This window comes from Eublepharis macularius, chromosome 4 (genome assembly GCF_028583425.1).
Source record: "Eublepharis macularius isolate TG4126 chromosome 4, MPM_Emac_v1.0, whole genome shotgun sequence".
Taxonomy (NCBI): domain Eukaryota; kingdom Metazoa; phylum Chordata; class Lepidosauria; order Squamata; family Eublepharidae; genus Eublepharis; species Eublepharis macularius.
In genome coordinates, this window is record NC_072793.1 from 153,583,238 (window position 1) to 153,609,023 (window position 25,786).

The 25,786-nt window shown below is 45.0% G+C and overlaps 1 protein-coding gene across 1 annotated transcript in view; it reads right to left on the reverse strand.

Moving 5' to 3' along the window:
- CPNE9 (copine family member 9) overlaps positions 1-25,786 on the reverse strand; it is a 54,488-nt gene that overhangs the window by 367 nt on the left and 28,335 nt on the right. Inside the window, exons 8-21 of the mRNA XM_054976419.1 lie at positions 25,599-25,675; positions 20,593-20,656; positions 18,926-19,029; positions 17,391-17,495; positions 17,016-17,057; positions 14,636-14,711; positions 9,957-10,010; positions 8,648-8,709; positions 8,216-8,262; positions 7,082-7,263; positions 5,767-5,894; positions 2,781-2,883; positions 1,539-1,596; positions 1,156-1,229 (exon numbers count right to left, since the gene is read on the reverse strand). Of these exons, the coding sequence (XP_054832394.1) occupies positions 1,156-1,229; positions 1,539-1,596; positions 2,781-2,883; positions 5,767-5,894; positions 7,082-7,263; positions 8,216-8,262; positions 8,648-8,709; positions 9,957-10,010; positions 14,636-14,711; positions 17,016-17,057; positions 17,391-17,495; positions 18,926-19,029; positions 20,593-20,656; positions 25,599-25,675 (1,176 nt within the window). The remainder of the gene's footprint in view (positions 1-1,155; positions 1,230-1,538; positions 1,597-2,780; positions 2,884-5,766; positions 5,895-7,081; positions 7,264-8,215; positions 8,263-8,647; positions 8,710-9,956; positions 10,011-14,635; positions 14,712-17,015; positions 17,058-17,390; positions 17,496-18,925; positions 19,030-20,592; positions 20,657-25,598; positions 25,676-25,786) is intronic.

The following is a 25,786-nucleotide window of genomic DNA, read 5'->3' on the forward strand; positions in this document are numbered from 1 at the left end:
GAAAGAGAGAGAAAGGTGAGCATTAGATCAGACTGGATCCATCCTTCCCTGATCCACCCAACCTGCCTTGGTGTCAACTGCAGCAGAAAAGGGAAGAGAGAGGGGCAGTGGGCTAAGCTCCCCTCTCCCAACCATTTCTTTGGGCAGAAATGTTAGGCCTGGATTCTACACTTTCTGCTAACTCTGAAGTATGCTGTTGTTCCGGTCAGCTGCTTCTTGAGTACTGCAAAGTATTTTCATTCATGTTTCCTAAACCTATCAGAAATCCAGCTAAGCAAAACAAGAGCTGAGCAGGAAGATTCAGCCAAATGTCTTTTCTTCCATGCAAGGTATTTGCAAGAGATCAGATGCAAATCAGTTAAGATTAAAGGGGACTTGCCATTAACCTCATTCCACTCTGTCAGTTTACATTCCTCACTGCTCATGCCAAACAGCTTCAATATGCTAGTCATTTTTTTCAGTTGTCTCTTTTCAGGCTAGCCATATGAGGCAAGTATTTGCCTATATTCAGAAAGGGAGTTTTTCTTTATCAGGATTAAGGGTGATAGTATGGCAGCTGTATAGATCTCTGGATCCCTATCTCATCTTTTTGGGACCTCGAAGGATGGGCAGGTATCTTAACCTATTATATTACTTTCGCAGATATTATCAGTCTGGAGAGTGAAGAAATTAATGAGGGAAAAGAAATGGAGGGAAAACGTCCTCTCTCCTCCTAACATGATGCCTGGTGTTGAACACTCAAAGACTTCCCTGAGGCCATGACTCTTGCGCATAACAACTGTCTTATCAATATCATTTTAGACTGCTGTGTTTGTTTTAAGCCCTAGTTTATTTTTTATAACCTTGTTTTTATTTATTCATTTTATTGCTTGTGTTATTGACTAGATTTTATTGTTTCTTTTTACCTGTTTTGTTGTTGTGAACTGCCTCAAGCATGTCTGGAGAGGCAGTACATTTTCTAAATAAATAAATATTTTATTATTATTAATATTTCTATTGTTGTTAGTAGGCCTCTCAGGAATCAGGATTCCTTGAATCTCCTGTCTTAGGTGGCCTCAAAGTATCAACAAGGCTAAAGAGAAACAGGCCTGGAAATGACCCACATGAAACTCCCGTGGCGAACCCCATCCATCTACATTCACCTGGAAACGTTACCTGCACAATGTCTCTCTCTGCGTAGCGCCCCCTGGAGGAGACTCGCACCTCATCTCCATCCAGCTCTTCCATGGCTAAGAATGATATAATCATAATGCTAAGATCTGCTGCCATCCTCCTGGCTTACTGCCACCCTCCCCCTCCTCCAACAAGATACATCTCAGAGCACTGATTCCTGAATGCACCCTGGGATCCAAGATGAACAGATGGAAGACAAAGCTGTCTGCAGTTAGGTGGGCTTCCTGGGTATATGGCTGGATTGTGCTTCAGCACATGGGTGCCATGATATCAGGTCACCATATAGATGCATTAAAGCAGCAAGCTAATTGCTTTGGTTCATCAATTCCTGATCCATAGTGTATCTGGGTAAGAGGAAGACTTACCCAAAAAATCAGCAGGGCCTACTCCCACGATGATGATGGACATAGGCAAAGAAGAGGCCTGTTGGGAAAATATTATCACCTGAGTGGCACCCTGCATAATATCTGGATGTTTCAGACACACACGCACACACACACACACCTCTGTTCCTGAACAGGATAGACCATTCGAGAACCGACGTGGTGTAGTGATTAGAATGCCAGACTAGACTATGAGACAACCTGGTTTGAATTCTCACACTACCATGGGTTAGTGATTTTTAACCCATGAGGGTTCAGTTAAGATGCTCCAATATTAAGCAGAGAGGTTGGTGTTAACATTTCCACATCTGCCAAAGTTTTAGCATAGCTAATTATGAAGTTGCCGGCTGCATTATGTCCCTGGAATAGTCATTATGTCCCTGGAATAGTCAGTCAGATGTTGTTATTAATGTATCTACGTTTTCTTACTGCTTCATCCCAAGGATAAATTTATAATACCTCATTTTACCATCACAACAATCCTGTGAGGAAGGCTATTATTAGTTAATAGGCTGAGACTTCCAGAGAATGTAGATCTGGCCAAATGTCAGGCTCTTATCACTGAGTTATAGCCCTTCAAAAACAAATACCAGCATGTTTCTCTTATAATAATGGCAGGCACGATAGTGTCTCTCTTTCTCCTGGGCTCTGAAGTGCCTGCTATTTGGCAATAATTAATTGCAGCCTTGGAGCCAGCAATTGGCCATGCTGGTTCTAGCACTCTGGTGTCATCCCAAGATCTTATTAGCTAACGCACTAGCCAGGCTCAGAGATGCAAAAAGAAAGTAATCCAGCGGCTCAGGAGAAAGGACTGCATCACCATGGTACATTAACAAATCCTTTTTAGAAAGATTTTTTCCCCAGAATTTTGCAGGGAACAGGGATTCTGAGAGCCACCTAAGGCCCCAAAACCAAGACTCCTTCTGGGCCCCCACCTAACATGACCCAGACCCAACCCAAACTTCATAAGAAAACAAATCACATGATGTACCCAACTCCATGGGTCCCAGAGTTACCCTTAGAATTCTGTCCCCCCCCATACACCCCCTTGGTGGCCCTGATAGGAAGAGATCACAAAGGGACCATCGTTTATTACAAGTTATTTGGGGAACAGGGAGATTGCTGATCTGTCTACAGTGATCTTGAGGCTCTCTTGCACTCCCCTAAGCCTTGAGGCTGTTCTTGCTTCCCCTTCTGCAGTGCTGGGAGAAGAGTCAGACTCACGGCCACAATGGCTTCCTTGGTTTGGAGCATGTCAGAGATGACCCCATCTGTGATGATGAGAAGAACGTAGTACTGGGAACCATCACTAACCTCACCAGCTGACCTGTGAAAGAGCAGAGAGCAGACTGCAGTGTTTCCTTACCACAGCCCTGTAAGGTAGGTGTTATTATTATCAGGGCTTTTTTTCCTGGGAAAAGAGGTGGTGGAACTCTCTATTATCACATGTGCGCGCGCAAATCACGAGCCCGCTCCTGGAAATGCATGATGACGTCACTCATGGAAGTGACACCGCTTCCTGGAGCCCAGCACAATGCATTACAATGAGATAAATGTTAGTAAGCTTGGGAAATTACACTGTTATGAGAAAGGGTTTTTTTCCTTTCTGTATCCTCTACAAAAAGTGAAATCTTCCATTCCTTTTCCCAAACATTTCATTTCTTTGGAATCATATTTTAAAATATGCCAGAAGGAGGGGGCCTCTAAAAATCCAAAACCCATCTCACATATCTAAATTCTAACAGATTCCTTCTGACAGCATAGAAAAAAAATCCAAAATTCTTTCTCAAAATTCCACAGAGTCTGAAACTCCTAATCTAATGAATATTGTATTTTCAAATTTTCAGGGAGGGTTTTGCTTTAGTGGAGCAATTCAAAATTAGATACTCAACTTTAGCTGCATTAGATCTATACTTAGTTTAAAATGGTTTTTTTTGTTGCCTGCCAACTCTATCTTACCAATGGCTAAGCTGTTGGGACATTGTGAAATGCTCAAAAATATTCTGACGTCTCAGACAAACAATTATTCATAAAAACTTCCTTAACACCCATGTGTCCACTGCAATTTCAGTGATGTTAATCAGCTGAGGGTGGGGAGAACCATTTGAGTTACAGCTGTTAAGACATAAGAACACCTATATGCTGATGAATATATTGATGAAAGCCTTCTGTGACTTGAACACAGCTATCCATTCCTAGCATAAAACTGGAATAACCATAACTGATATTTTAACTAATACAAATAACCATAACTGATATATTTAACTAACACAGAACCAATCTGCATTCAAAAGCTGTGGGAACCATAACAATGTCAACTTCAGTCAACAAAAGAATGAAAGCAACACATACACACACACACACATGCACAGCCCCACCCACCCCCATGAAAAGAAAGCAGAATGAACTCAAAGCAGCACATGCACACACACCCACACACACCCAAGAAAGCAGAACGAACTCAAAGCAGTACACATACACACACAGCCCCACCCACCCACTCCCCCAATGAAAATAAAACAGAATGAACTCAAAGCAGCACACACATACACAGAAACCCCTGAATGAAATGAAAGCAGAATGAACTCAAAGCAACTTAGCCCTCCTCTGCAGAACCCACACCAGGCCCCAGCTTGCTCTCTGTCTCTCTTTCACTCACAGAGGAATTAAAAGAAAGAATGAACTCAAAGCAGCTAAACCTCCTCTACAGAGCCCATCCTGGGCCCCAGCTCTCTCTCTCTCTCTCTCTCTCTCTCTCTCTCTCACTCACTCACTCACTCACTCACTCACTCACAGAGGAATGAAAAGAAAGCAGAATGAACTCAAAGCTGCTTGGCCTCCTCTGCAGAGCCTGCGCCAGGCATGAGCAGCATCTCTTTGCTCTCTCACTCACTCACAAAAGCAGAATGAACTCAAAACACCTTAGCCTCCTCTGCAGAGCCCATGGGGCTGAAGGAGGAAGGAATCAGGTGGGCAGATTCTAGAGCTGCCGGAACACCGTTCCGGAGTGTTCCCCCTCAAAAAAAGCCCTGATTATTGTCATATTGCAAAGATGGTGGGAAAGATGGGATGATACTGGCGTGGCAAAGCCACCTACTGAGTTTGTGGCAGAAGCAATGGGAGACTTCCCAGATCACAAATTAGAAATCTATTCAGTTCAGCATTATTTCCTCAAAAGTGTCCAGCAATGTACTTCTAGGGAACTTACAGGACACAAAGACAAAAGCCCTCCCTTGTTTGTCCAAGTACCTGATGTTCAGAGCTATACTGTTTTTGAATATGGAGGTTCCATTCAACTGCAATAGACATATTCTCCATGAATCCTTCTAATCCATTTTTTTTTAAAAAAAAACATTTACTTTATCAACACTTTTTATGGTAGTGAATTCTCTAATGTGTGATATGCAAAGAAATGGCTTCTTTTGTCTTTGATTAACCTACCGACAGTCAATTTCACAGAGTCATCCAAAGGTCTTATATTATGTGAAAAATAGCTCTCTAATAGCTACTAAGTAGCTGACTATGTAGCAATTAAAGGGCAAAGGGGTCCCCTTCAGCTTAGGAACTGACAAGCTGATTTTTGATGGGGCAAGGTAGGCAGGTAACGTTTTTGTGGGATGCTGAGCTATTTTGAGAAATCAGGATAACTGGCTAGAGCTTCTGCTCACTTGTCACCTTTGAAAAAGCAGCTGGAGCTACTTTGGGCCATTTCAAACATAATCTTGACAGGTATGTGACAATAGCATTTATCTTATGTTCCAGATCTGCTAACGTCAAGGCCATTAAGTTAGCAGAACTGTGGGGTTTTTTTTTAAGTTACAGTAAGCTGTTATGCCAGGAAAACTTCATTGTATCCAATAATTTGTTTCTGCTTGTGAAAGGCATAGAGTGAGCCAATGAATGTTAACCTAAATATCTATTTGTGCAATCATTTTAAGTTATAAATATAATAACGCAATTAATTAAAGCATTTTTCAAAATGGGGTGTGATAAATGCTCCCAGCTGCACAACCATCAGGCCATCCTTAGCACTACTGCTTGCACAGTGACCCTTGCGTTAACAAAACACCACTGATTTATAATGAACTCCACAAACATTTTGCTGGATACACACCAGGAGACCTTCAGAAACCTTGGCCCAGAGTTTAGGGGCTCAGAGCCAAGCAGGAAGGCAGATTTCTCTGGCCTGTTTCCCCAACTCCCCACTTACCGGGCAACCTGGTTGATGACAGGTGCAAAGTTGGTGGGTCCATATAGCTGCACAGTCCGCAAGCTTTGGAAATATGATTCCAGCACTCCCTCTATGCCCTCACAGCTGGGGTTATCTGGATTATTGTTCTATGGAGAGAAGTGAGCACATCAGCAGGCAGCACAAGGGGGCAGTTGAGGAGCCATGTGCATTTATGTGCATGCACCCACATGAGTGAGTGCACATGTATGACATTTTTCTAAGCCCCGATCTGAGATAATTACTTGCATGTCTAAAAGAAAATGTCTTCAGAAGCATGAGGACTAGAATAAGGATTCTCAGTATTTTGACAAAGGATCCCATTTTGGGACTGCACTGCATGATCTCAGTACACAAATGTCTTGATACCTACCGCTGCTAATCATAAAGACCACAAAGAGCACTGGAATTGTTCCTTCAACATGACTCTGCTGGTTAACTTTTAGACTGAGAGGCTCTATAAAGCAGATGCCAAGACTTGTGAAAGTTTGGAAATCAAACCCTTTGAGCTAGCAGCCTTTCTCGCCAACTTCAAAGTCTATGGCTACGGTGATTTATTTGCTGAGAGGAATACTCTGTACATGCTCTGGGTCACTCTCTTGGGTTTCAGAGATGAACCTTGGTTCTGAAAGCAGATCTTAGGGCTAAGCCTCAGTGAGTACATGATATTACACACACACACTCTCTCACACACGCACACACACAAAATACAGTAGAGACCACAAAGTGGGAGATTCCTTCATACTGAATGAAGACAAAGAAGTATTTGAGCATTTCTACTGGAGTTAATTAACACTCGTGATCTTCAGAAGAGGGTGTCTTTGATGTTCAACCATGACATGTTTGTTATTTGTAGAACTGCTAAATTGATTGAGAGCGTGTTTTGTAGGGACTAATGAAATTAACTGTAACAACCTTTTTGTCTTTTCTTACACAATCAGATCTGCAAGATGTTACTGTAATAACCATTCTGTTTTTGTCGTAAGATTTGAAAGGAGTTTTGTGGTAATACCCCGCCAGGGGAAACAGATCCTGGGGCATCACGCTGTTGCAAGAATGACCCCTCCTCTCGAAATCTTCACAAAAAATGATTCCATATGATGCTGCACTATAATAGATTGGACCGATAGTTCCTCTAGACTAGCTTGACTGAGAGCATTTCCAGGATCTGGGACATGGTCCTTTCCCAGGCCTTTTTCAGTGGTGATGCCAGGGAGTGAACTTGGGGACCAAGTGCATGCAAAGAGGTGTTTAGCCACTATGGTCTCTCCCCTCACCAAATAAAGCCCATACCTACCAAAGGGAACTGGTGGGACACCTTGCCATCTGGTGGAACTTTGGCTCCAAAGCCGTAGGCAGGGAACAGTTTATCGCTGTCATAATCCTGGATGATCTCGCCAACTGCTTTCAGCGCCATGGCATAGGAGCTGAGTTGGTACGGGCTCATGTAGTGGAGGGAAGTGGGCTGCGAGGGATTCCCTGCACAAAGGAAAATAAAACAGGAGTCTAGCGGCACCGGTTACAACATTTATTTCAGCATCAGAATTCATGAGTCAGAGCTCACCTGTGAGAAGGTCTTGGGAACCCAAGAGACCCCCTCACAAATTTAGCCTTGAGGATTCCCACAGACACCTGCAACACTGGGAAACCACTTAGGGGTGGGGGGAAACCCAGAAACCACCCTTCATCTCAGAAAGCATAGGCACTCATTTGACATGGCTTCATTGTCCCTTCAGCAGGCACTCATAGAACTTGGTGACCTCTCTCCATAACTCCTTCCCCCTTCTTCCCAGCCATTCACTCACAGTGCCCCCATATTCTTTTCCCACAGGCCCATTTAGGGTGAGTAGATGTGTTATTTTGCAGAAGGCAGTCCTCTTGCAGGACTCCTGTCCTCTCATTTGTCTGTGTTCTGCTTCTGTTCAGTACAATCAGCGGGATTTTTTTTTTGCTGAATAAGCTTTTTGTACACATTTGAATGAGAGGTTGTCACTCAAGAAGCAGAGTTCTGCATGCTGCCTTAGACAGAGCTGGCACTATAGTGAGTTGTATGTCTATTTAAATTATACCAGTTATGTGTAAAGCTGCATCTATGCATATAAATTAGCACACACAAATCTTGGGCAAATCTTTTGTCCCCTTCTTATTTTTTGGTCATCCATGGATTATCTTTTGGTCATCTATGGATGGTCACCCTAAGTCCATTCCTCTCCTCTTTAGTTCCCAATAACATGGGGAACAGGCCCACCCACAATTCCATTGTGGTTGTGTGTGGTTTCCTACTCCCAGTTTGTGGGAAGGGAGGCACTGCCTAAGGCACAGGAGTGTATGCTTAAAGGTCTCTGTTTATGGCCAAGGGTCCTTGGCTGCCTGGTTACAAGCTAAGCTGTCACTCGGTTCCCATAGCGACTCACTGGTGTGCTGCACTCACCGTTGGAGGCCGTGAAATCAATGGCGACTGTGAAATTCAACTGTGTCCTAGGGGGTGGGGTAGAGAAGAGAGAGAGAAAAATTGATACTGCCATCCTTGCGAGTCCCCTAAAATGTTATAAACTGTTTTCTCCCTTATGTAATCACCCTGTAAACACCACCAAAACCAAAGGGTAACATGCCAGTAACCTAAACCATCACAGGCCCACTCCCTATAAATATCTCCTCAGAACATCTCCACTGGCATATCATTCCTCAGTGCCTCATATGCCATTTTGTTCTGCCTCCCTGCCTATGCCCAAAGCCTCCCTCAGGTAGCTTTCTCTAGCCTTCGTCCCTCAGAAGCCATGAAAAAGGCTGGCCTGGGACTGTGGGCCCATGGGTCAAAGGAGCCAGGAACCTAGGAAGCATCCAGTCTTTCCAACTGACGCACCCGCCTCGAATATAATCAACAAAGGTGAATTCGGACTGCACCGTAAACGACAGAAGGGTCACCTGCCAAGAAGAGACAAACAGAAAAGATATCTTGTGAGAGACAGTGAAAAAGACAGTCATGGACAGGAAGAAACTTTGGGGTCAGGTCTGGAGCAGTTTAACAGAAGTGGGGATTTAGAAGGGTTTTTTCCAGAGGGTTTTTGGAGTGTGTGTGTATTATTTACTTTCTGTCACCAGAAGCAAATTGGTTCCAATTCTGTGGCAGAAAGTTGTAAAGGCTACTTTGTGGTAAAAAGACACTCCTATTCCCCCCAGCAGTGGCCGCCTCTCCTTGCTTCCCTGCCTCATCAAGGACCCTCAAACCCAGATGAAAGAAAAAATTTCTTCTTTTTCCTCCTTTGGCTAATGCAACAGCTTTCAGACAGAAATGTCCCCCTGCTGAAGGAGGGAGGAGGAGGGCAGTTTCCAGTCGTTTGATGTACTCTGCCCTATAGCTAGGTAGCGCTGCCTCTCTCTTGGTCATATTAAAGTGCAACTACACACAGGCTTACTGAGTACACATGTTCGGTATGGGACCCTACCATGTGCCAGACATCATGCAATCAAATGTGAGTTGTGGGTTCTCCTCAATTCCTGCGATTAGGATTAGGGCCATGGTGCATGGAGAAGTGGCTTCAGCATCCTCCTCTGCGCTCTTTTCCAGCCTGAAACAGCCCTGGGAATGCAAAGGGGCCAGTTGGGGAAACCCACGTGTTTATCTGCATTGCAAAAAGCACCCTGGGATTGTTGCAGGCTAGGAAAAAGGGTGCAGGGGAGAAAGATGAAGCCCCTTCTCCAGCTGTACCACAGTCCTAATTGGCCACTGCACCCACAGGAATTGAGGAGAACTCACAACTTATGTGTGATTGTGTTACATCTGACACAACTGGGGACCTAGACCCAACCTGTGTTAACTCCTAGTTCCATTGAGCTTTTATATGGACACCTCAACTTATATAGCAGTTTGACTCGTGCTTCATATCATGCTTTGACTAATCCAGATTAACTCCCACATCTTGATTAAGTATTTACAATCACCATAAAACCAATCAGAAACTTCACTCCATTCCTTTTATATCACTCTTACCAGTACCATTTTACAGGTAGGAAAACTGAGGTTTGCTGAATGGGTACCACAACTGCTGGGCTGCAATATGAACCCATATCTTGTATGTTCAAGCCAAGCATTTCAGAAAAGGGACAATACTAGCTCTCAAGAAATGGAGGGAGGGATGGCGGGAAGGAGCGGGGAGAAGTATCATACTCACAGTCCCCGAATTAACATATTTCTTTTTCTTGCATTTCTTCCTAGGATTCAAAACCTAGCATTGGAGCAGAAGGGATACATCAGTCTCCTCTAACACTGAGTCGCAGCCACCATTTTGCTTAACAACCTGCCATCACCACTGTTATGTCCATGGCAACCCTTAACTCAGTTCCACAGCTCTCATATTCTCATCTCAGCGACCACACAGATCCGTAGCAGTCAAAGGGACAAAATGCCACCTGATCCTACTCCTTCCACAAAGGCAGAGCTACCCACTTTTTCTATAAAGCTGAGGATTGCTAACTGGCAGCCGACATGCTGGATCTCGCCTCTGAAGTAATTTTGTCTGGCCTCTTGTGGCCCTACCAAAATTTAATCACAGTCTGTTTATCTCATGTTTATTTCACCTTTCCGTCAAGGAACTCAAAGCAGCAGGCACGGTTCTCCCTTCAATATTTTCTCCTCACAACAACCCTATGAGATAGGTGAGGCAAAGAGTGTGACTGACCCAAGGTCATCCAGTGAGCTTTATGGCAGGATGGACATTAGAACCCAGGTCTGCCTCATCACAGTCCAACACTCAAATCACCACATCGCTCTGTGGTACCTGCAGCTTTATTTTCAAGTCACAAAACACTGAGATGTCTTAACATTACATTTTTTCTGAGGTACTGAACATACTTCTGTACATAATGCCCTGGCTCCCCCGAATGTATGTGTGTTCCTTAACTGTAAAACCCTTACTTCTAGATGGTAGAAAGCTGCTTATGTTACATATTCTGACTATCTGAGAGGAGATCTGCGTGAGAATGGAATGGTATGCAAGAACAGAGTAGCGGGCTACACTGTTATCTATCTATCTATCTATCTATCTATCTATCTATCTATCTATCTATCTATCTATCTATCTATCTATCTATCTATCTATCTATCTATCTATCTATCTATCTATCTATCTATCTATCTATCTATCTATCTATCTATCTATCTATCTATCTATCACATTTTCATCTCACCCTCCCTCTACAGAGTTCAGTGTGGCATACATAATGTTCTCCTCCTCCTCCTCCTCCTCCTCCTCCTCCTCCATGTTCTCTTTACAACAACCCTGTGAGGTATGTTAGATTGAAAGATGATGACTGGCTTAAGGTCATCCAGTGAACTTCGTGGCTGAGTGGGGATTTGAATCCGGAACCCTAGTCTCAGTACTTCAACCATTACACTTCACTATCTCTCAAAGTGGTTTTAATCCACAATGTGCAACACAAGTAGAGCGCAGGGGGAAAATACTTAACAATAGAAGGACTCCAAATGATTCATGGAAGCCACACGCTGCAGGGGGCAACCTCCATCGCTCTCCCTGAGCATTCTGTGTATGTGGCTTAGGAGAAAATTTCCTTTTGTCTCCAAATACAATGGCCAGACAGAGGATGATTTCACATTCAAGGATGAGTAGGCTGCACAGAAAGCTGTGACGCTGGAAGTTTTTTGCCAGGCAAGCCCCCTTTATATATGCTTTTCAAAAGATGCATTTTGGATCAGAAATGATAATGTTTCTTAGCACACACCGCAGAGGTACATATGACACGGCTGCAAGGCAGCACAAGCAAGTTGTTCCTGGGAAATTTGATTTGGCTGCAGTTCCATGATGCCTGTCGTGACAGCCCACATGCCACACTGCCCTCTGTTTGTTTCTCTGTCTCTCACAGCACTAATGCACTCCTGTGAGGAACAGCCATGACTCTAGATTGGAGGCTCCCGGTTCACATTCTATGGCTAGGATCAGAGAGAGGCAGGATCAAATCCCCACTCTGCTATGAATCTTTCTGAACTCTCTGGGGCTGGTCACACTTTCTCTCAGCCTAACCTACCTCACAGGGTTGTTGTGAGGATAAAATGGAGGAGAGGAGAACAATGTTGTAAGCTGCTTTGATTCCCCATCAGGGAGAAAAGCAGAGTGTAAATATCTAAATACATAAAGTCATCTCCTCAGCTTCCAGTGGCCCAGTCCTGACAATGCCATCACAGCTTTGGACCCTTCCCCTAAAAATTGTGTTCCAGCAACTGACCACTACTTCGGGACTGAATCCACAGCTCCTCTAAACTACTTTATAAAAGGACAATAGCTTCAGCCCCTTCCTCAGACCTGGAAAGTGCCTTTCTGGCTGGCTCACTGGGTTAAGGTTTGACTTTGCTGCAAGGCACACCCCATATTTCTGGAGACAGAAGCACTGCTCACAGTCAGCATATTCAAGACATGTGAGTTCTTCATTCATTCATTCGTTCATTCATTCATTCATTCATTCATAGTCCGCCTTTCTTATTGAGACTCAAGGCGGATTACATAGTGTGAGATTAGTACAGTCAATATCAAGGATATTGCCATAAACAATGCCATTGAATAAATAAATGCAAGTTTACAAAGACATAACATTAGCAAAACATCCAATACAGGTTGAAGAAATGCTGCATAAACAATTCTAGGATTGACATTAGATAACACAGAACTACTCAGTAGGGTCATACTTAAAGCAACAGGTAGTACATAGGAGCACATACTTAAAGCGACAGATAGGCAACATAGTGGTGAAGTCTATGGTCCCTAACTCATTAGTGAAGCATCTCCTTGAGACCCCCTCCCTACAATACAGCCCTCCTATCTGAGTAAAAAGCCCTTTGTAATAATTCAGTTTTGCATCATTTTTATGGGAAGCCAGGAGAGTGGAGGGTCTCCTAACTTTCTCAGGCAGGCCGTTCCACAAGATAGGGGCCACCACAGAGAAAGCCCGTGTAGATGCAGCTGTTGATTTCACCCATGTGCAGGGTGGCACCTGCAGGAGACCCTGTTCAGACAAGGAAAGCTGCCATAGGGGAATATAATGGGAAAGGCAGCCCTACAGGTAAGCCAGACCATGGCTGTGAAGAGCTTTGTATGTGATAGCCAATACCTTGAACTGAGCACCGTAACTGATAGGTAGCTAATGGAGTGACTGCAGGATGAGGGTGATATTCGTGCTCCTGCTTGCTCCTGATAACAGCCGAGTAGCAGTGTTTTGCAACAACTGGAGTCTCCTAGTTAACTTAGATGACGAGAGAAATAGGTATAGTGCAACATCAGTTATGTTGGCTTTATTAAACAGTGCAATATCACCCAAAGCGGTGATTATATCTTATTGAAGCAGCATTGCACAGGGTAAGTTTGTCCTAAATAGCAAATGGAAGGGGGAGGAGAATGATGAAGCTCCTCACATATTGGTTGCCAGTGAGTAGAAGCTGGAGAGTAAAGCCTGAGCAGAGAGATGCCCACTGGCTAGAATATAAACACAATGGCTTGGGTGCGTGTGTCTTTAAACAAACATTTGATATGCAGAAATCAACAAGTGGAGCTTTTTACAGCACAAAGGCAAACATCAGGCACAATCTGGGAGGCTGCAGGTTCAGATCCCAGCCACAAACTCAGAGCCAAGCTACAAGTGACGCCTGACACAGATTGGACACTTGTCAGCTTCCTGCAAGTTTTGATGGGAAATGTAGGCAGCTTGGAGGAATGTTGGACAAGTGACAGTTGAAAAGTCCATTGGACAGCAGTTAGAGAGCCAAGCTGCAAGACCAGGATGCCTACATTTCCCATCAAAACTTGAGGGAAGCTGACAAGTGTCCAACCTGTGTCAGGCATCACTTGTAGCTTGGCTCTCAGTAGTTAATTTTAAGCAAGTTACTCTTTCTCTCTGTAGCCACCTGCAATTTGGGGATCATAATACCGGCCTGGCCTACAGGGGCATTCTAAGGACATGATAATCTATGAAATACTTTGAACCCCTGAAGTGTTTAGCAATGCTAAGTGCTATTATTACCTATTAAGTGTTGCAGAACAAATCACCATAAAGACCTGGCCACAGATGGAGGCCAGTTGATAAACTGACCTCTTTAATTTGACTACATGAACAAACGATATAGAGATGTAAAGAACAGAGCAATCTCTCCTTACCTCCAGCTTCCTGAGGCCATATCCAGAACACCTTAAGATCAGGTCTTTCGCATCCACTGCCTTCACCATATTAAGTCCCCTCTCACAGCCCTGAGGCAAACCACCTCTGCTTCTCATTTGCCTCAAAATCCCAGCAAAAGCTGGGCTCTTTACACCCATGCCCACAGCCCTGAGGGCTAGAATCTTTGGCCTGTACGCTACCATCTGGGAACAGAACACAAATTTTCCAGCTTTCCTCTCCATTTCCTCACAGCCACTTCTAAGGGGCTTTTGATGCCTGTGTGGAGGAATAATCACACAAGTCGGATGGCTGCAGTAAGGAGGGGAAGAAGATGACACCTGTGACCCTCAGGAGGAGGAGGTTTCATTGTCTGCCCCCCCCCCATTTCACTGCAGCCCTCCGACTCACATAGCTGTTCCTCTGTGCAGGTCCTGCAACATTGGAAACTATTTTTCTGGACGTCAGAAGGGGTTGCAATAACAGAGAGGAATGTGGAAAAACTCTGTATGCTTTCTGTTTACAGAGGGTCTGGTACTTTTTTTTTTTTTAAAAAAAGCATCCCAAATCTCTTAGGTCAAGCACATACATAGGATTCCACACAGGATGTCAGACTTGTTAATTCAGAATGCATTATCATTTGTGCAAGGAACTAGCATCTACGGTGATGGATTTTCGGTTTAGAGGTGCTCACCTCATACACAGTGAACTGGCTCTGGGCACGGGAAAGCTCCCTGTAGCTTGTAGCGAACTCTCCAATGAAATCATGGCTGTGGAGCAAAAGAAGAAGAAGTAAGCAAAGTTCATTATTGCAAAACTACACCCACGGCAAGGCTTAGCTAGGTTAAAGATAAGGCATGAGCTTTGAGGAGGGAAACAACAAGGCCCAGGAATTCAAGAATCCAGGCTTCTCCCTTTCCAAATTTGAACCACTCTCACCAATACACTAGATTCTCCTTTCTCTAAGGGCCAAAACCACACACTGCAATATTCAACATGTTATGTTGGGGCTCACTCAACTTGAATTGCAAGCCTCCAGGCAGGTTTCATGCTGATATGACCAAATCTCCCAATTACGCGGAGCCCTGGTTTGGATTCGGACTGTGGTGGAGAAAGGGCTCCAGAAAGGTCTTTCCCCTTGGTGCTATTTTCCAAACCCAAACCATCTAAGAGGACACTACCTGTCCCACAGAAGGACTGCACAGGTACTGGTGGGGTGCACAGGGCAGTCTCTCCATGCATGCAACAGTCCCAATTCAAATCTGAGCTCTGTGCATAAGGGAATTGGAAACTCCAGGTATGCAGCTGATTCCATGGATGCAGAAAGATATAGTCAGGCCCTGTAGGTAAAGTGAGCTTCAGACTACGGCTAAGGTTTATTTCTAAATGACACTCTGCAAGTGGAAAATTAGCATGGCAGACAGAGTGCTAGATTAAAACCTTTCTCACCTTCAAGACTAGTATTGTAGTAGACATCCCCTGGCAGGTGCCAAAAGTGGATGGCCTTTGGAGGAACTGTCCCTGTGCAGTAGCAGAGATCACAGTGGCCCTTGGGCAGTGGCAGTAGTAGCTATGTTTCCCTCTCTCATAGAGAGATTGAGGGCCAAGCTACAAGTGACGAACAGACTCACGTGTATTCCTCCCTGTTCACTTGCCATTCACTTGCGCTCCAAGCCAGGCAAGTGTCATTCATCACTTGTAGCTTGGCCCTCTGTCTCCTCACCCTTCCTCTCTCTCTTGGCATGCCCGCTGCCACCATCGTTGGGAGCAACGTCTTCTCCTTTTCCTCCCCTCCTCCATGGCCAGGCAGAAGGCAGGCAGTCCTGACTGCTCTAGGCCCCTGTTTGCTCATTTGCTCAAGGAAGAAATGATGGCTCTCAAGAGCAGCAGCTGCCAGCCAGCGGGAGAAGCCCGTGAGTGAGAGACAGCTGCTACTCTTAGCCAGCACAGCTGTTCATTTGCCCAGGCACCTGAGGGAGAAACCTTGGGAGGAGGGGGGTTGCTACACAGCATCTTGCTGAAGGTTCCCCAGCTGACCCTGCTCCCTGCTTCTTTAACATGGGGGAATATTCAAAATGGGGGATTGTCCCCCCTCTCCTGACCCCTGAAGTAGGGTAGTTGCATTTGCCACCTCATTTTTGCTGGATATGTTGATCCAGCTCAAAGAGCATGTTCCCACTGTGTTTTAAAAGCTCTTTACAGTATCACAGTCTGAAAGAACAAAGAATTGTGCAGCACCTTAAAGACCAGAACGTTTACTGGGGCAGAAGTTTTCATGAGAGAACCGTGAAAGTGGGGAATGAGAGGAATGCAAAGAGCAATAGAAGGAGTCCTCAGGGAACCGGCAACATAGAAGTTCATTTCTATTTTGCCTGAGGATACCCCTGTCCACCTGGCCCTCTGGGGCTTGCTGTCGCTTACATGAAATATTTTCTTTTATGTTATTTATACTAGGAATAAAGCACTTTTCTCAGTGGTTCTTGAGCCCCTTAGATTCTCTACCTATCTGGAAACCTTATACGCACCCCCAACTCATACATCCCGGGTCAGGCCTCTCAGCCCCAAATCGGCCTCCCTGACAATTCCAGCCTCAGTTCAATATAAAATATAATCTAAATAATTTTGCAGTGATTTTGTTCTTTGCTTAAGTATGATCCCGATCAACATATTTTGATAAGGACTGTAGTTTTAAATAGTAGATTAACTAAAAGCTTTAATGGTTTAATATTCACAGTATAGCCTGGGGCCTGCTCTATATATTATGCCAAATGAAGTGGTAGAATTCTTAACTATGCTACCTCCCACTGCAGGTTGTGATATTTTTGAATGCTCCTCCATGTAGAAAACTAGCACATCAAAGGGAGAAATGTTTAGTGCGACCCTCTTTCAAATGTGTTTATTATTTCCAGAGAGGTTTCTATCCCGGGGAGTATTAAAAAATACAATTTTGTCCCTGTTATCTTTAGTGGTACAATCTAGAATTCTGCTTTCTCTGTCTCCCACCTCATTTTGAATAATGGCTCCTCCTCAGAAAAAGAGAAGATTCTAGACCACACTGAATCCCACCACCTCACCTGCCATCTCGGTCCCAGTCATACACGTCAATTTTCACTGTCCTGGAATACAAACAACAAATGGTGGAAGAAAAAAGGTGACTTTTGCAGAAAGGTGTCCAACTTGAGAATCATTTTAATATTTGTGTTAAAATGAAGACAATGGATAACCATCATGTTCCTTCAGTACTAAGTTGCTTCATGGCACCAAGACCTTACTAGTGAGGTGGGTGAGACTGTCCTTTCCTCCACCCCTAAACTGAAGGGCCCCATGTGCTCCTTCTTATTGTAGCTGCTCCTCAGGGCAAATAAAAGATTTTGCACCTCCTCTTCTACTCCCTCCTCCGGAAGGGAGGGCTGCATGTATGTATGTCCTACATGCAGCCGAGCTCTGACCTGTCATAGTCCCCATTGCACAGGGCACGCACAGGAATGGAGAATGGCTGCCACACTGGATTCAGGTTGTTCTTCACCACCTCTGTCTTGTGGCAGATGGTGAACCTGGAAGCAGAGAGAGAGGCCATGGCAAATGGGCAGGGAAACCAAGCAAGAAAAAGAAGTGCTGTGGGCTGCAGCTATTAACAAGGGATGCTCCCCTATTAACAATACAGTACGTGAATGTTTAGGGCAATGAACTGGGTAGGCTTTAGAATACCTCTAGGAAAACAGAAACTTCTGGCTACCACCACACAACAAACCAAGGCTTCTGTGCCTTTAACAACTGCAAAGAACTGAGCGTTTTGATCAATTTGGCAGTGCCTGCTAAGTATTAAAACCCTTGGTTGTATCTGGTGACCCTAGTGCACATTGAGGGGGGTTGTCATATCTGACGGTGGACTGGAACTGTTATGCATCTCTTTATGACTGCACAACTACTGTGGAATATGTTCCTCAACTACTACTTCAGAGTCAAATCAGATCAATTTGGCAGACAGTTCTGTAGTTGATAGGCCACCCTGGAATATTCATGTCTCCTCAACTCCCAGAACCCTAATATATTGTTGAGCATATTTATTTACTACATTTATACCCTGTCTATCTCCTCAGTGGGGACGCAAAGCAGCTTACATCATTCCCCTCTTGTCTACTGTATCCTCACAACAACTCTGTGAGGTAGATTAGCGTGAGACTATATGACTGGCTAAAGTAATCCAATGGGATTCCACGGCAGAACAGGGATTTAAATCTGCTCATCTGAGCAGGGCAGGGAACTCAACAGGATATAATGCCCCAGAGTCCATAGCAGCCATTTTCTCCAAGGGAACTGCCCTCTGTAGTCTAGAAATCAGGTGTAATTCTAGAAGCCGGATATCACAGCTCACACCCTTGTGACACTTCGGAATTTCCCAAATCTCAGAGCATTGTGGATGCTGTGAATTTGTCCCCACCACCTTTCTATCCCCTTCCCGCTGCTCAATTGATCTAGCTCGGGTGATTAGGGTGGGGCAGGAACTTGGCCACCATGGGTAGGCAAATGGTAAGCCTACTGCACAATATGGTGGTTATTCCCTTTTCACATAACACAGGACTCTTCCTACACAAGAAGATGTTTTGCCCAATAGAAGGGCACCTTGATTTGGAAATGTGACAGTCAGGGTGTAACTATTGGCGTAGGGGAGATTGTGGCTTCTGGATTGTAACTGTGGAGAATGCAAATGTAGTTTGGTGCACCCCTCCAATCAGTCATGCCCTGGGCAGAAGTGAGTGAGGAGCCAGAGAGAATCACCACGGCAGGCAGAATTACAGCCCTGTTGACAGGCCTGCCCTGCTGGCTCTTCCGCAGGCAGCTTCCAGGTGAATCTGTGTGTGTCTATGAATAAAGGGGACCCAGGGACACTAGGAAGGCAACTGCACGCCCTGAGAGCATGAGCGTGGCAAAGTGCCTGGCAAGCTGGGCGCCACGGTCTTGAAGGGGGGTATTTCTTGCGTACGTGCCATCCTCGTTGCTGCGGTAGAAAACTAGGAAAGGGTCAGATTTGCCGAAGAAATCCTTCTTGTCAAGCTTGTTGGCGCATAGTTGCATCGTAATAATGTCCTGGAAGAGAAAGGCTAAGTCAGATCAAGGTAAAGTGGTGGTGGTGGTGGGAGTATTGAGAGCAATCAGGTTTAGTATGGGAGGGTGGAGGAGATGGAAAGAGCATTGCAGGAAGGGAGCAGGGAGGGAGGTGTATGCTCAGCACCAAGGCATTAGGTTTGCAAAATAGCCAGATTTTCCTCCCAGCGACTGTACCCAGTCCAGGTAATAAACCCATTGACTGGAATGGACACAGCCCTGGCCATTCAAAGATCCATTCATTCACTACAAACAGCCATTCCATGTCATGTATAGCCCGTTCTTCCTCCAAGGAGTTCAGAGCAGCTTCATTTCATGTGGGTTGAGGGCTTTTACATCATGGCCCCGTGGAATTGGAATCTGACCACATGACATCCCACTGTGATCAATTTGCTATTTCTTTTGCAGACAAAATCACCCAGATCCATTCTGAGTTGCATACTGATGTGGCTGCATGGTCAGATGAGGCACCTCTGGCACCTGCTCATCTGAGTTTGTACAGCCCCAAGGAGGTGGACAAGATCCTCAGAGAGTTAAGGCTTACCATCTGTGTTTTCGAACATTCTTCGTTGATAAAAGCTGCCAGAAGGGGACTGACTAACTGGTTAAGGGAACTGATAAAGAGTTCTGTGAGAGCAGGAATTGTGCCATCTGTGCTCAAGGAGACAGTAATTCAACCTGTGTTGGAAAATACCTCCCTGAGCCCTACTGTGTTTGAGAACTTCCAGCCAGTCTCCAATCTTCCATTTGTGAGTCAAGTGTTAGAGAAGGTGGTTGCTTCTTGGCTCCAGGGGCTCTTGGAGGGGAATGATCTTCTGGACACAATGGCCAGAACAGAGTACATTGGCTGCCTTGGTTGATGACCTCTACTGAGAATTGAGTCGCCTCTCAGCCCTGGGACTAAGGGGCCCTGTGTTACTGTGGTTCAAGTCCTGCCTCGGTGACCAGTCTCAGAAGGTGGTGTTGGGGGACTCCTGCCGTGCCCCATGACCATTAGTCTATGGAGTCCCACAGGGCTCAGTTTTATTCCCCATGCTATTTAATATTTGCATGAGGCCACTGGGAGAGGTCATCAGGAGGTTTGGGTTGCAGTATCACCAGGGGTCATTTCATAGAAAAAGAGCTGGAGGAACTCATTAGCATAACTCATTAGCATATGCCACACCCCTTGCCATCACCGGAAGTGTGTCATTAGCATAACTGATTTGCATATGCCCCACCCCCTGACATCTCCTATCCTGGCTGTTTTGGACCCAATCCTGGCCATTCAGGGCTGAAATTGGACATGTTCTGTACAGTATTTAATACCCCCCACCCAATAATTTCCATCTTTTTTCCTTCTATTCCCATGGTGGAAATCTCATTAAAAGGCCTGAATCTAAACTACTGTGAACCTCGACAGGATGTTACTTGACAGGACTGCGTAAAGCTCAAGCCAGTCCATCCCCGGGATATGGGGTATGGGGGTGTGCTAACTTCATCCTTGTTTCCAGGTCCCATCCCCCATCCCTGTGAGTGTGTTCCCCGTATGGAAGAGGCACTCACCCGACAATTGCTGAGCTCTTCAGCAGTCAGCACAATGGTGCCGCACTTTTTACCTGGAACCCCCCTACAGAGAAAGAGAGACAGAGACTTAGGGTTAGTTCAGACAAGCTCAACCGCTCAGGGTGTCCACCAGAAATCATTATTATGAAGAGATGATCTTTCCCTTTCTGCAAGGAACTTAAGACAAGATGCATGATCCCCTCCCCTTTTATCTTCACAATCACCTTGCCTGGGTAAACTAGGGTATGAGAGAGCGACTGGCCCAAGCTTCAGGGCTGAACAAGGATCCGAACCTGGGTCTCCCATGCAAAGGCCAGAGAGCTAAGCTACAAGCGATGAATGACTCGAAGAGGAGCACGTGAAGGGAGTCGCCGTGTTAGCCGGGAAGCTGAGTTTTAAAAGAGATCGGAAGGCTTTGTCAATTTCCCCTCTCTACAGATACCTGCTCAGGTTTGTTTGTTTCCTCTTTGCCTCCTAAGAAGGGGAGGTGAAACTGACAGAGCCTTCTGCAGGCAAAGAGGAAATTAACAAATCCTCTGAGCAGTGATCACCCTGGCTCTGTAGAGAGGGGAAATTGACAAAGCCTTCCAATCTCTTTTAAAATTCAGCTTTCTGGCTAACATGGTGACTCCCTTCACGTGCTCCTCCTCGTGTAATTTGGCTCTTGTAGCTTGGCTGATTCACATATGCAGGAGAATGAGGAAATTTGGTTGTCAATCCAAATCTCCTGGTATACTTCTCCTGTCTTCTCCTGGTGGTACCCTCTCTTGAGGTCCAAAATACACATTACATTACATTCGACGTAGACAAACAATAGAGAGGGGACTAACTTTCTTTGCTGCCCTATGCAGCTCCAAAGACTGCAAGGGGAAGGTAGGACTTCATGCTTCCCTCTCCTGCCATGTTAGGCAGGGAAATATCTGCATAGGGGTCTGTGCCTGCTTGTCCTCAGCAGCCATTTTTGCAGGTGAAAATAGCATAGGAGGGAAACAGGAAACCTTCATCCCCCCTCGCAGCATTTCAGGCTGTTTTGGGTGACTAAGATGTTTTTAAAGGTTAGTCTCCACTCTAACATTTGACTACAAGTCAGATCAGGCACCCGTGTCCCAACACGGGTCAAACATAACATGCATTTGGGCCCTGAGATTATCTGTACAGTAACAGTTGGGTCATTTTCTGTGGTAAGTCCAGTCCATGGGAACAGAGACTATTAGAGTTGGTGCAGAGGGCGCCTTCCAGCACTGCAGTCTGGAAGGTGTGTAAAACTCTTTTATTCCAGAGGGCATTTGGTGAAGGACAAATTGGCAAATTTGACTGCATTTATAACTGTGCGGTGTTTCCATTTTGGTGATGGACAGTTACGATTTGCAGCTCTGTTAGCCGCCTTGAGTCTAAGGAGATAAGTATATATATAAATAAAAATAAACAAGCCCTGAGATTGCAGAATAGATGGCCTTCTAAAAAAAACTCATAGAATGCCGGAGAGAATGAGAGAGAAAACATGCGCACAGCAGGGGAAAGGTTTTTCATCCGGAGATCTCCATCCTATGGCTCTAGAGCTAAATTTGATTCAGGTCAGAACAAAACATGGCTCATAAAAAGAAATCAAATCTATAAGTTCGGGTATTGTTGGTTCCAGGCTTAGAATGGAGTAACTCTGCTTAGGATTGCACTATTAGAGAAGGCTTACTGAAAGGGAAAAGATAAGATGCTCAGTTGCCAGTAATCCAGCTGCCAACCACGAACAAATTTATGTCATTGTGCTAAAACGATTGTACTGTTTATATTTATTACTTACTGTTTTTTTTATTGCTTATTGTGCACCCCTACCTCATAAAATACTAACAATAGCCAGTATTTGGCCTGCAGAAACATTACGGATTTTTAATCAGTATGTCAGTTATCTGTAACTTTGTCCACTTTCAGTTGTGCAAATAGGCTTTCTCATACTGGGCCCCTATTACTCCTTTCTTCTGAACCCTGGCATAGTTTGGCTCTTCAAAGTTTGTTGACTTCTGTCCTATGCCCTTTCTTTACATGCTGTGCTGGTTTTCTGTTTGCAGAGAGTTTTTAACATGAGGGGCATTCCAAAATGTGACTCTCCGTCTGCAGTCTGCATTCTGCCACCTTGGGTCTCTGCCACCTCATTCCCCAGCCTGCGTGAGCAAGGCCTAAGTCCAGCACTGAAACCACTATACCACAGGGCCTTGCTTGTGATAGTAAGGCTGCCACTCACTGGGACATATATTTCAAATAATGCAAGGATTTTTCAGTGGCAACCTGGACCACTGATCTCTTCACTCATGAACATGCATTGAAAGGAGGACCCAAACACACTCTTTTCATTCCACAGGAACCACATCACATCACTCCCAAGATGCACAGATACCGGGGGTTTGTAGCCTGCTCCTGGACAGCTCCCCACCTATGGAAGCAGATAGCTAAGAAAAAGAGCGCCGAGACCTATAGCATTGATCAGGAGCCCCACATGGCCAAGCACAACCAGAAACCAGGACCGCTGAGGCCCTTTTGCCTAGCAGAGGTACAGTGGGGATTGCAGCAAAACAGGAGGGGGGGTGGATGTCATGGCAGCGAGAGTCTCCCCATTTCCTTTTTACAGAACGGGCAACAAACGAAATCAAGTGGGGCGGCATCATATCTGTTTTGCGTTTGCGTACGTGAGACAGGCAGCAGCAAGAGGCATTTTCTGTTGGAAATAATTAGAAGTGGAGAGAGATTGCTTTTTGTGAGCCACCAAGGGGGTTTAAGCAGCACCCCCCGTACCAAGATAGAAGCCACTCAGTTCCAGGTATGGCTTCTTATGAGCAGGCTCCAAATGAAATACGCCACACTCAACCCTCCAAACTGATCTGATTCTGGGCCCTGGCTTGGATCCTATCCTCCCTTTCCATTTGCACTAGATGCTTCCACTAAAGGAAATGGGAGAAGGGCAATTTGTGTGGATTCTTCCTTCTCACCACTGATGTTGCTGGAGGTCCATAAGGGCACAATTTCAAAGGTAAAAGAAAACTGCAGAGGGAGCGGGAGGGAGGAAAACTGCCACTGATGCCACGCAGTTCTGCTTACCCAGCCAGCGTCCAAGCCCATGTGAGTTTCACTAGCATAGCTGCTTGTAGACGTGGAGTACAGAGATTCAAGCCTCTTTCTGGACTCTTAGCTGTCATTCTGCTCTAGGGATCTGAATTCCGCTCTTCACTAAGATTGCTATGCAATTAAATATTTTAATCAATTAACTGGGTAGCTTTGATCTGATTAATCAATTACCTGACTCATTTTTTTTAATTACATGTTTCCAAGCAGACTGAAGGTGCCCTTCTAAGGATGCTGGAAAAGTTTCCTATTAACTTACAAATTAGCAAACAGCAACTGTTGTTCCTGGCAAAAGGAAGGGGCTTATTTCATTTTTTCTTCTTTTTCAAACTCTGGAATACTGAGCCGTATCTATTCCAGTAAGCCGCAAGAGACAAAATGGCCAATAATATTGTGGGAGATCAATCATTAAAAGATGTACTGGCTGCTATTTCAACTGTACACCATCAATTTCAGCTGCAACCAGTCTATATTGTCAGAAGGAAATGGAGGAAATCACAGTTGTTTGTTGTGGGAAAAGACACCATTCATAATGTTCTTACACATACCATGAATGAAGGCGATGACACCATATCTGCTATACCTCTACTTATGTTCCTGCATTCAAGGGAAGCAACAATGGGCAGCACTGTTTTAAAATATTTTGTCCGTCTAAGCAAGGTTCCTGCATACCAATGCACAGAGCTTCCAAGGAAAGCTCAAAGGCCAATATTGTTTACTGTATGTGGCTGTGTCTCCCCAGGAGCTCAGACAGAGGTCTCTCCCATCAGCTCCTACGTGATCTCTTTAATTGGAGACGCCAGGGATTGAACCTGGGACCTTCTGTATTCCAAGCAGATTCTCTACCACTGAGCCACAGCCTGTTCCCTCCAGGTACAATTTCGTACATGCATATTCACTGCCAGCTAGTAACTGAAAAGCACAACATAGGTTTGTGGGAAAGAGTCTGCTTTCCTGGAATATAATTTTCATTTCCTATTAATTTCCTTAACATTGAATATGTAATACTTATTCATTTGTTGCAAGATATTACAGCTCTGCGGCAGAATGTGTTGAATGGGTGTCACAGTTGCTCTACTTTCTTGTCAAGGCTTACAGATTTATTGCAGCTGAATTAGAGTTTATCAATAGATTTAATCATATTAATCGGGACTTAAGTGGAGACAATGCATATCTCAAACACTACAGTTGTTAGATTAACTTAACCGTGGCTGCTTTCAAAGACATTGGATAATGCACTTTAAATGCACTTTAGTGATCATTTGCAAGTGGATTTTCCTGTTTCACTCATGAAAATCCAGTTCCAAACGATCGCTAAAGTGTACTGAAAGTGTATTATCTACCTTGCATGAAAGCAGCATTATCACCAGTTATGGCTGTTGTGAACAGCCATACAAGCATAACACAGGTTTATCTCTATGGGTGCCATACACTTCCCCCCTTTCCATCAGGCATGTGCAGCCTACACTGAAGTATGATGACCCCAATGGCCTAACACTGGCACGGCTGTCCTTATTATGCTGTCCACAGCAAACTGCTGGGAAGGCTTGGTCAGAGAACCAGCCTGGCAGTGGGGATCTGTCCCTGTTGACCTCTTGCCATTTAGAGCAGCTGAATTAGCTCTATGCTCTATGGCACAGTGCTATGGCAGCTGCCTGTCCTGGGGAGGAGGACAGGTAGATAACTGGAGCAGGGAATGAGAAAACCGATATTAACAGTGGTTGGACTACTATATCTGGGTCGGAACTCTGCCTTCTGAACCTTCTTCCAGCTTGCTTCCAAAGCTCAGGGTTGATCACACACACCCAGTCTCACATGTCGCAGTTCATGTTCTCAGTGTAGGGGTACCCTTCAGGAAAATCACCCAGAAATCTTGCTGAACCCCTTTGACTTACGCGAGTGTCCGCTCCAGGCGACCTCTTAGGGAGCCGATTACCTCCCCCAGTGCCACGTAGGCTTGTCCTAGGAAGTCCTGCCAAACAAAGAAAGGGGGGAAAGGGACTGGGACCCAGAACAACTAGAGAAAGGAAAGGGAGCCCACTCCCGATCAAAGGATGGCTCTTAAGCCTAGCTTCCATTTGCA